The sequence below is a fragment of the Temnothorax longispinosus genome, chromosome 1 (assembly GCF_030848805.1).
Source record: "Temnothorax longispinosus isolate EJ_2023e chromosome 1, Tlon_JGU_v1, whole genome shotgun sequence".
NCBI lineage: Eukaryota > Metazoa > Arthropoda > Insecta > Hymenoptera > Formicidae > Temnothorax > Temnothorax longispinosus.
Genome location: NC_092358.1, coordinates 18,978,908 through 18,989,966, shown reverse-complemented (window position 1 = coordinate 18,989,966; position 11,059 = coordinate 18,978,908). Strand labels below are relative to the sequence as shown.

Below are 11,059 nucleotides of genomic sequence, written 5' to 3'. Positions count from 1 at the left end.
AAAATAATTTAATGTTATAATATAATAAAAATTAAAGGATCCCTACAATGAGAACTCTCTATAATGTGCAAATATTTTCTGTATTCATTTAAGCTATTTCAGGGATTACGAGAGAAAAGGGAAAATCTCGCGATTGTGATTGCGCAACAAAAGGGATAATGTATTCACACATGAGAAACACATGAATACCTTCGTTTAGATATTTAACATAACTCTATATTATCCGTCAACTTTTATATATATATTTATTATATATATTTTTTATATATTATATATTATAAAATTTAACTCCAAATTGCGATAATAACGTCTAATTGCAACGTGCGTGCGGGTGTATGTGTTGCGCCTTTATTGTACGCGTACGTATGCGTGTGTACATTGTATATGGATGTATTTGTGTACATATGTATGTATGTATGTATGCGTGTATGTGCGTGTGTATGTGTATGTGTGTATGTGTTCTGTGGGTGTATATGCGTGTATGCGTGTTGCTCTCGAGTAAAGGGGATAGAGATGTGAGCGAAGAAGGGTCGTAGATGGTAATGCATCTTGCACTCGCGCGTAACGTGACTGTGTATCGTGTTCGATCTACAATTAAACGAATCCTACGCACTTACTCGTTAATCGGCAGAATAATATGCATTCTCTTAATTTCTCGCTATAAGTATATGTAACCGTTCGAAAGCGTGTCAGTCGGCGCACCGTGACGGATTCGCCGTCGCTCTCGTCGATCCTCTCTCGATTGCGAATCTACGATTCTCTCGGATGCATATTAAGATACTTTTGTCTGCACACTGTTGCGTAAACGAGCACGTTCTAATCTCGTGATGAATGATAAAAGAATAATTAGCCTTTTCTACTAATTTCGTCAATGGTAACGAGATTGATTCATTAAAAACATTTATGATTAAATTTTGTGCTGTTTGATATATAGAAAATCGTATAAGTCAAACTACTTTGTTTATTTTTTAGAAGAAACAAGATAAGATTTTAATGTAAACATAATATAAATATGTCGCAATTACGAAAATAAGCTCAATATTTGAAAAAGCAATTTATGTCCTTGCTTTCAGAAAGAAATATTATCGTTAATTTATTATTAAACATCTTAAAAAGATATGAAGTAACTAAAGCTGCCCCTCTTTGTGATGCCTAGATGGCTTTATTTTCAATAAAAAATTTAGAAAAATAGACTTTACTATTCTTTCGTACTATTTTCAATCAATGTTATTAATGTAATTATATTTAGCAATTATGCAAAAAATGCAAATATACGTTTATTTGACTGTAAACAAAAATATGTTAGAATGAAATTGACCTAGCATATGCATCCGAAAGTTATTTCTCACTTATCTACTTGTGATCTTATCATATAATTAGGGTTGCGCAATTCTGATTTCATCTTATTCTAAAACTATTTTAAAATAACGTTTTGTTCTTTGTAACAAATAAATATTTTCGAAGAGAATAAAAAATTAATTATGCTCACTCGTATCAATTAAAAGTTATATGATAAATCATCATCAAATCTTAAGTAACATAAATATCAGTATTTCAGTCAGTAGAAAGCTAAAGCAAGCTTGTTGGTTCATTCTTCGCTGCCTTGGCAATGACTAAGAATTTTTTTTAGATAATCCAATTAAAAAATGCAAGAAGCAAATATATAACAAACATTCAACGATTAAAATATTCAAAAGGCTCGAGAATCTAAGAGTTAAACTGATTTAGAAATGAGATAGAGTCAAAAATGAAAAGAGCAGACACTCAAAATTCTGAAATTTGAAAAACGTAAGATACTTTTTAAGTATCAAGAAGTTAGATCTTATTTTTAAAATTAGTACTCTCCAATCTTTAACGAAGTTTAACAAATGCAGCATTGACATTCTATTGAGTTAATATATCATATTGATGAGCCATTCTAATGTCATATTATCATATTAAATACTTGCATGAAAAATTTGTTTTGTCATTAACGAATAAACAATAATCCATTTGACAATTATGAAGTCATTGCAAAAATTGTAAGTTGTCATTTAAATTGATTGAATGGTTGTCCCAACGCGAGGAATTAATATATACTCTTGTTATCCAATATCAAAAAGATAAAAATACATAAATACGCAATAAAAATTGAACTATATATATGTATATACATGTGAGGCTAACAACAATACATTCTTAACACTTTCGCGACCACTAATATTCGACTGTAGATTAATACAACTTTAATATCGATACATTTAACTCATTAAAAGTCGCAATTATACTTATATTATGCTCTTTTACGTAAGATCATGTTATTAATATTATTAAATGTAAATATAAAGATTAAATTCGCATAAAAAATGTTTATAATTTCTAGCAAAAGTCTTGTGATGCTCTTTTTTTAGCATTATTTCATTATCATTAATAGCTTTATTATAAGCTTTTGATAAGGATATAATAATGAGTTAAATATATAATATTTCTGTTGGAGACCCTAAACAGTATAAATTATTTTACTTACGTAATGATATATAATTAAAGGGGCCGACATACAGTACAAAGAGGGAAGTTGCATAAATGGTGATAATGTATAATCATATATAATGAAAATAAATGTGTCCGAAATCTACGTGTGTGGAAATTAGATTTTATTCATTTATATTAAACTTTATAAATACAAACAAATAATAATAATAGAGCGTTATAAAATTTCTATAACGTCTGGTAATTAAAAACGGCCTGTCAGACCCCGCTTATACCGTTTAGGGTTTACATAAGTAGCTGCAATATTTATAGTTCATCTTAAAGAAATTCATTATAGAACGAGACAAACGGTATTCGCACGTCATCGCTATAAGTAACCTTTAATTAAAATATGCTGTAATTACATACATCACACATTATTATCCATACATACGTCTTCTTAAAGAATTTAATATTGCGTTACGCACAACGAGAAAGTTAAAGATATTTATAATAAAAGTACAATGTGACGCGTACCAATACTTTTATTATTTCAGCCTGCTCCTTAACGACGTAATGTTATTTATAGCAATAAAGCGATGGCGTACGAATACCCCTTTTTTTATTCCTGCCTGCCACTTAGCAACATAATTTTATACTTAGTAACAACGCGAAGGCGTACGAATACTTTTTTTTAATCGGCCCGGTACCGAACGACGACGGCGTAATTTTCAGCTAAAAATATGCGGGCGGTCGCGAAAGTGTCGACGAGCAAACGGCGAGCTGTTACTTAAATCCATCTCGATCTTCATCATCTTTGATCAACGATCGACGACAGCGAGGAAAGCCGGTGACGGTGCGTATATTATGTATATATATATATATATATATATATATATATATATATATATATATATATATATATGTAAACGCCTCGTGAGGGTGTCTCAGCGCGCGACAACGGGCTATTGTGTCATTTTTTTCTCTTTTTTCTTTCTTTATCCATAAGAAGTACGGGTTTACGTATAAAGAGACGCGTCATACAAGTGCCGTATAGTACCAAAAACGTTTTTTAATGCGCCCACATAATGCGGTCGGTTAGCTCTATCTACGCCTGCATCCGTGAAAGTCGCATCCGCGCATATCGATTCGTATAACGTTTTTTTTTCTCTTTCTCTCTCTCGCTCTCTCACTTTCATTCTCTCTTTCTTTCTCTCTTTCACTCCCTTTCCTTTTTTCCTCTGTCTGTCTGTCTCTGCGTGTATATGTTGTATATAAGAATGTATGTGTGTACGTATGCATGTATGTATGTATATGGATTCGTGAGCGTGTTACGTGTCACCGTGAGATCCGGCCGGGTTGGTCCGGGAACGAGATCACTCTTTATAATCGCTCATTATTCTTATCAATCGCGAGGACCGTCGAATCTCGGTAGTTCCGCCGAAATATACTCTCATATATATATATATATATTATATATATATAGTGTTTATATATAATTATTTATTTATTTATATATTTATATATATATTTATTTATTTATATATGTATTTATGCTATAAAGTAGCTCAGAACTATATTCGAATCACTACTCGAACTCGCGGCGGCGACAGAACGCGCAACCGCAGCCGATGTTTTTGAGTTTTTAACTAATTGCACGTAAAAGGGTACGTTTATTCGCCGAATATTCTAAGTTGAAAGAAAGTGTTCCTATCGAATGGGTAATGTGACGCGCGTTGATGTGACAACGTGATTAAAAGAGTAATTTTGTCGCATCTTTAAATAGAAGATGCTGTACTTCGTATGCTGCGTATGTCCTTACTCAATCAACATTTGTGTTCGAACATTTAGCGAATAAATATATCGGTCCTTTACAGACTGCACGAGCAGAGAAAAGAGGCTCCAATTGTTTCACAATTCGTACATGTCGATCGTACAATAATGACAATCAATAAATCATGCTTTTATAAGTTCTACAAATTCTGTTATTTTCTTGTTTCAATTTTCAGCCCCTAATTGGCTTTAAACTTTTTATATCTTTCTCTTTTTATCTGTCCCTAAGTTTCTCTCTTTCCTACTTTTAACAGTCTTCATCGAACTTCTTAATTCCCTAAGCGTTTGTCTATCCCGTATCATCATCACATATTTTTATCACTAATAATTACATCATTAACAATCGGTACACAGGTGCGGTAATTAACAGGGGCAAGATAAAAATAGAAATGGGAAAGAGATGATCGAGTGAAAGCTTGCGGAGAAAAACTGTAATGGGAACAGAGACGTCCACGTCGTCGTCATTATATCGCGCCTAATTACACCTAAACTCCGGCGCGGTTTCACGGTTCCTCGTCCTCTGCAATAAGCTCTACCCTTCGTCGATGCTATTCGGGTTCGCCCGCCTGTCGTACGCACTCTCGTGTTCGACGGTGCGATAATATCGGTCTGTCTATGTCTCGCACGTGCGGCCCAACCGAGATTCACTTTTCGCGGAAACATCATTCCTCGATTATTCGCGGATTCATCCTCGGACCGTCCCGGCGGGGACTCGGTTAATCACCGTTCTCCTCTCCCCCTCTCCACCGTCCACTATTTCTTTTTTTAGTTAATACAATATATACTTTATGTATGTATCGTAACAACCGATATCTCTCTCCGATTAGCACTCACACTCGTCGTTTCTCGCTCACACACACGCACTTGCCTCACGCTCTCACTCGCTCCCTTCGCACGCGTTCGCGATTTTTTTTTCTCTCGGTCTATATAATATAATCTTATAACGACACGCGTATGTGTATACACCTCTGCTTCTCGAGACGTATCGTTCGCGCGTGTATACACATACGCATCCACACTATATATATATATATATGTATATATTTATACTTTATATTTATATATATATTTCTTCTGTATATATACTTTATGTTGCTTTTTTTATGTATACTTTATATATAACAATGTTTTTTTTTATGTTTATTTAAGGCCCAATACGTTCATTACGAAGGAAATAATCTGCAACAGAAAGGAGACGAATATACGGTTAAATAACGCTTGTACCTGGTTTGCTCCCTGTCGTAAGCACCGTATGAATATAGAACTATTCAGTCGATTGTGTATAATGTACCTGACGTCGTCATCATCGTCATCGTCATTGTCGTCGTCGCCGTCGTGAAGAATGCGTGTGAGATGATCGCGGTTCACCGAACGCCAGTAGATGATCTACGCGTGATCGGACAAAGTGCTAACTTAAGTCAGCTTTGTAATTTAAGCTTTCTATCACATTTTCTTTGAAGCATAAAAAAAAACAACGAATAGTAAATACCAAATAATGTATGCTTATTTAACTTTTGTATATATTATATATATATATTCAATTTTTAAACGTTGGATTAATATCCAACCAATACAATAATTTGTATGTAATAAAAATTGAAAAATGTGCGATAAGTATAAAATAAATCGCTGATTTCATGACCATAATCGAAAATAAGTAAGTGAAACAAAATTAAAATTATGTTTGTGGTAGATACTATTCATTTGACTAACTACTTATTTATCGTGTATTAACAAACTATACTTATTATTTATTATGTACTTCCTTCGGTTGTGAAAGACACAATAATATCGTATTTAAAATTTTAAGTTTATTACATATAAACGCGTTTACTTGACAACGATAAAGAGATCCGCATATATTTGTTTTACTATTTTAATTATCTAAAATCTACCTTGAAAGAAATACATACGCCCTAAATTTGTTACGTCATATCTCGAAAAGACAATCTCTCGTAAAATATATTTTCTAGTTTACCTCATTCTATTTAAAACGAAAAACTCTCCAGCTTGAAAATTAGATTACAAAGTTCTTCCGTTCGTAATAAATCCTCAAAATATCTGTCAACGATTAGCGAGGCCATGTACCAGCGTTCCAGTCTCGATGTGTTTTTTCTTCTTCGCGTGATTCTATCGTATAACTTTTCCTACTTTCCCAGATTTACCTTAAGTGCGCTTAGCTTGACGTTTCCTAGGAAGAATCATCCGACTGAGGATAGGCAACCAATTATGGTTGCCTTTCAAGAGAGGCATCATTCGATATACTTTTATCTAACAATAAGACAGTCCATCGTGACATACATTTGAAAGCCTACCGGACATTTTAATTTGATTTCAACGCTTATTTGCATGATAATATCATTTTCTACTATATGACATAGCGAATAATGTAATTTAACACAATTTTATTATACAAGCAAAAAATACAAAACGTCCCAAAAAGATATCACAATCGCAAGATTTATTGGAAAAATCATAAATACAAATGTTTTCTTTAATTAAATTTAATGTTGTCTTTAATTAAATTTCCTTTATGATAAAGTATGTACTGTAAATTAAATACAAAATAAGCTATTTTTATCCATCTCATAAGTTCATAAAAGTTAATTTTAATAAATAGAAAGAAATAAATTTAATACTAATTATAAATTAACTACCGTAATTAAGTTTCGCAAATAAATCGCAGGAAACTTAAATAAAAAGATCAAAGAATCTTGTCATATCGATATATACCTCTTTGGAACATCCTGCAGCTTGAAATCCAATCATTGGTAACAAAATATCCACTCTCGTTGACATTAAAAAACAAACTTATCTTGCGTACCTCTTATAGTTACGCACCCTCATCGAATTATCTACTACGATTTTCCGATTCAACCGTGTTAATTGTAATACTTTGTAATTACGAACGAGAAATATCTTAAAATATATATAAACGCATACAAAGTTTAACATAGCGTAATTAAAATTGAGGCAAAGTCTAACGTTTAACAAATAAGTTAGTATGTATTACGGTCAATAAAACGCTATCCGGTAGGCTGATCGGTTGGAATTCAAGCCACCTGGTTTGAAGTAACCGCGGATGAAAGGGATTGTGGAGAATGAATCAGATTTTTTCAGATTAAAAGTTTGTATTTCCGTGAAAGTATAATAACATTTCCTTAGCGTTCAGAAGAGATGGAGAAGATTGATACAGACTTAGTAAAATTAAGGTTTTTACAAATAATCTTTAAATTCTGATTCAGTTTCAATCATATTCATCCGTCGTTAATATACTTTGATTTCTCGTTCAGGACGTCCAGGCAATATTGTTTAGGATCTAACATTTGTAGAAGAGATTTGATTTAAAGAAAATTGCTGTACTATATATTATAAACACTATAAATTGCAAAAGAGTCAACTAGCTAATAAGTCATATTTTTATCACTTTTTGAAGGATCGAAGAGTCGAGGACGTTTCAGAAGGAGAAACAGGGTCGATCTGATTTCGTATCAGATTGTTGGTAACCGTATAAGCATATTTACAAATTATTTTCTAATTCATCAGTTTGAACCCTTTTAACGGCAGTATTGAGTTTATCTCGTTTACGGTTTTCAACTTAGTATGCTATAAGCAGTAATCAAATTATTCGAATTATCGTTAAACTAATAGATAATAAGTGATAATCACTTGTATTGTATAAAATAATGTTTATGAATTTTGTGATCAAGTTTTACACTTTCTTCATAAAATACAAGTAACGGTAGATTTAACCAAGGATCTTTAATATTTCCTTTCAAATATAATAAAATATAAAATAGATATAATTTACCGATTAAAGGGTTAAAACTTGCATATTACGTATTGTTTATTATGTCATATGCATCCCACGAGTTAAAATATTGTAAAAAAATTCGTACGCGCGGACAATCTGGAGTTCGTTCACCTTTGTTATTTTCTTAAAGATTCATTCTTTTTCTCTTCCTTGCAATTTGAACAATAAGAAAGATATTATATACAATATAGCGCAATGTAAGACTCCCGAATGTTTAATATACTGGTACCCGGACAAGCGATTTTGTAAAAAGCGATGTCAGGCAACTATTTATGTTTGCAATGAAAAGTATACTGATAGCTCAAAATTTTACCCTTTTGTTTGCGTGCATATAACAATGCATTATAAAAATAAATATTTTATGTATTGCCTATTAATTTAGTAAAAAATTAAAAATGCTAACTTTTATTTAAGAAGCATCTAGATACTTTCATACCTTTCTTATACGTCTCGTATGTAATATTGACTTTTAACAAAATAATGCCGATTTAAACATATTGTCATATAAAATGATATATTTTTATTTATTTTACATCCCCCTATTAAGACTAAAAAATCCTGCAACAAGTATATATTATATAATAATTAAATAAATAAAATATAAAATAAATACAAAAAATTTCCCATCGTCGCGCATTTTTTCGTGTTGGAATTATACGTATAACCTTCTTCTCGTTACATGCATGGATGGCTCTTATTTGCTTCTTATTTGTATCAGTGATTATATTATTAAGAATTTCTCAAATACAAGCCCGCTTGTATTTTAATCGTTAATACGATTTTATTCAAACTTAATTTTAAATAAAATAAAAGTCTGATAAAAGACGTATACATATTTTTTTTCGGTATCACGAAGACTATAAAGTTATTTGTTTAGAAGTAACAAAATCATGTGATATCACTGGTCATTAAAAAATAACCAAATATTTAAAATATAAATCTATAAAAAGATATATATTTTAATCTTTATTTGGATTTTAGAACACGTCGCTTTATAAATCGTTATATTTATAAATCCTTTATTATACTGATTTATAAATATCAACATTAATTTTATATTTCTAATCATTAACTTTAAAATTATTAAAATTTTTATTTTGTGCACTAAATTTATCACTTTTGTGCATTTTTTCAAGTAAAACAACGTCAAACAATTCTAAATTATTTTAAACAGCTTTCTATTTAACCATTCTAGAGAGTATAGTTTTCATTTACTTCATATATTTGACATTTAAACGTGATTTATTTACCTAATATCATCTAATGTAAGAATCGTAATAATGAGCTGAAAACTGTAGAGCCACATTTAGCACTAAATGTACCATGTGACTACGACTGTATCCTAAATCGCAGAATCCAGATAAACATTCTGACATCGTTCTTCGCTTTTCCGAGTACCTGTTCTTAATGAATCGTCTTAAAAGTAGTCGTCTTAAAAGCACGAATCTCCGATCCGAAGACTCATGAAGCTAACATAATGTAAACGACTGCCATGATTTCGCGTTGCCTCTGTCCCGTTGTTCCCGACACACAGGCAACAACCTCTTTTCACTCGTTTCGCGACGAGACGGATTTCGTCGACACGATCGATCGGATCTGTGATTGACGACACTCGTGTTACCTCGTCTCTCGTCATCGAGATCGTTTTTCTCATCCGAGCCGGCTCGCGGATTCTTCCTAGGAAGCGTCGCCACTTCCGGTCCCCCGGTTCCACGAGATCTCGTCGGGTATCTCTCTCTTCCGGGACGGTCGGACTCACCTTGACCGAGCAAGGTCCGGGGACGCTACTCGCGCTCCTGTCCGCTCGGCAGCGCCGGGACGACGTTCCGCGCCGCGTCGTTCGTTCAGCTATCGACACTGAAGAGTTCCTTGTGGAGGGCCGGGAACTCGAGGTGCGGCTGCGACCGTTTGAACTTCGCCAGCGCGTCCATGTGTAGCAGCGAGATCTCCCGTAGCTGCGATATCTTGGCGAGAATCGCGTCGCACACGGTCACATCGCCCTTGATCGGCGTAACGTGATTCCGATCCAGTTCCGACCTCAACGCCCTGATCACCGCCTGCGACAGCCTATTGATGTCTCCCAGGCACTTCAGTCCCGGTCGATCTGCGCAAGATACCGTAAGTCAGTCAACTACGGCATTGCTTATACAGCAAAGGCAAAAAATACGAGATTTCTTTTATTCTGTTAATTTCTTATAATTCAACTCGATTAACTTTACAAACCTTCCATCGGAAATATTGTTGCCAGAAGTCAGTTGTTTTCATACATTATTAAAAAAAAAAAGAAACGCGATTTTTTCATCCTTGATATAACAAATAATGCTGATAAAATAAAGCAATGAAATATGTATTTGTGTATGAAATGGATGATATATGTGTAACAAAATATATATACTTGATACACAGTATTGATACACTTATTAAGATAAATTTAAGCGTGAGTATTAAAATTTTAAAGTTAATGATATATACATAGATATATACATAGATATTTTTCATAATTTTAAAAAAATTTATGTAACAGACTTGTGAAAAACACTTTTGTGCGTTCGTGCCACTCACCAGGGCTAAGTAGAACAGCCGCGCTATAGAGCGCCAACTCAGTTTCGGTGAGCTTCAGCTCGGCGATGCTTCTGGCCAGCTCGAACACGCAGGAAACAAGCTTCATTTCCGCCGTATCCGTCGTATAAAACGCCTCCTGCGGTAGCAAGGTGTCGCCGTATAGGACGCAGTTTTGCTGGAGATCGAGGTACCTGCTCATTCGTAGCACAGCCAACTCGAAGGAACCTATTACATTTTAGCAGGATATTAGCATAGATATTACACTTTCTCACTTTCAACTTATTTAGATTTTTTAAGAAACTGACGGAGATTATTTATCTTCACTGTTCTAATGCAACAAGAAACGATTACATATCCAAGCGGTAACTAGTATTTATTAATTTATTAACACTAAAACAAATC

The 11,059-nt window shown here is 33.3% G+C and overlaps 1 protein-coding gene across 9 annotated transcripts in view; it reads right to left on the bottom strand.

Annotated features, from left to right (window-relative positions):
- Positions 1–194: 194 nt before the first annotated feature.
- Hr3 (Hormone receptor 3) overlaps positions 195–11,059 on the bottom strand; it is an 86,309-nt gene continuing 75,444 nt past the window's right edge. For 7 of the 9 annotated variants that reach the window (XM_071780096.1, XM_071780123.1, XM_071780170.1 and 4 more), the window contains 3 exons: positions 10,658–10,882; positions 9,855–10,199; positions 195–5,460 (listed from right to left, as the gene is read on the bottom strand). In XM_071780096.1, the coding sequence (XP_071636197.1) occupies positions 9,940–10,199; positions 10,658–10,882 (485 nt within the window). In that variant the 3' untranslated portion in view covers positions 195–5,460; positions 9,855–9,939. Of the gene's footprint in view, positions 10,200–10,657; positions 10,883–11,059 lie in introns of all 9 variants that reach the window. The other 2 variants (XM_071780112.1, XM_071780105.1) reach the window with 2 other exon arrangements.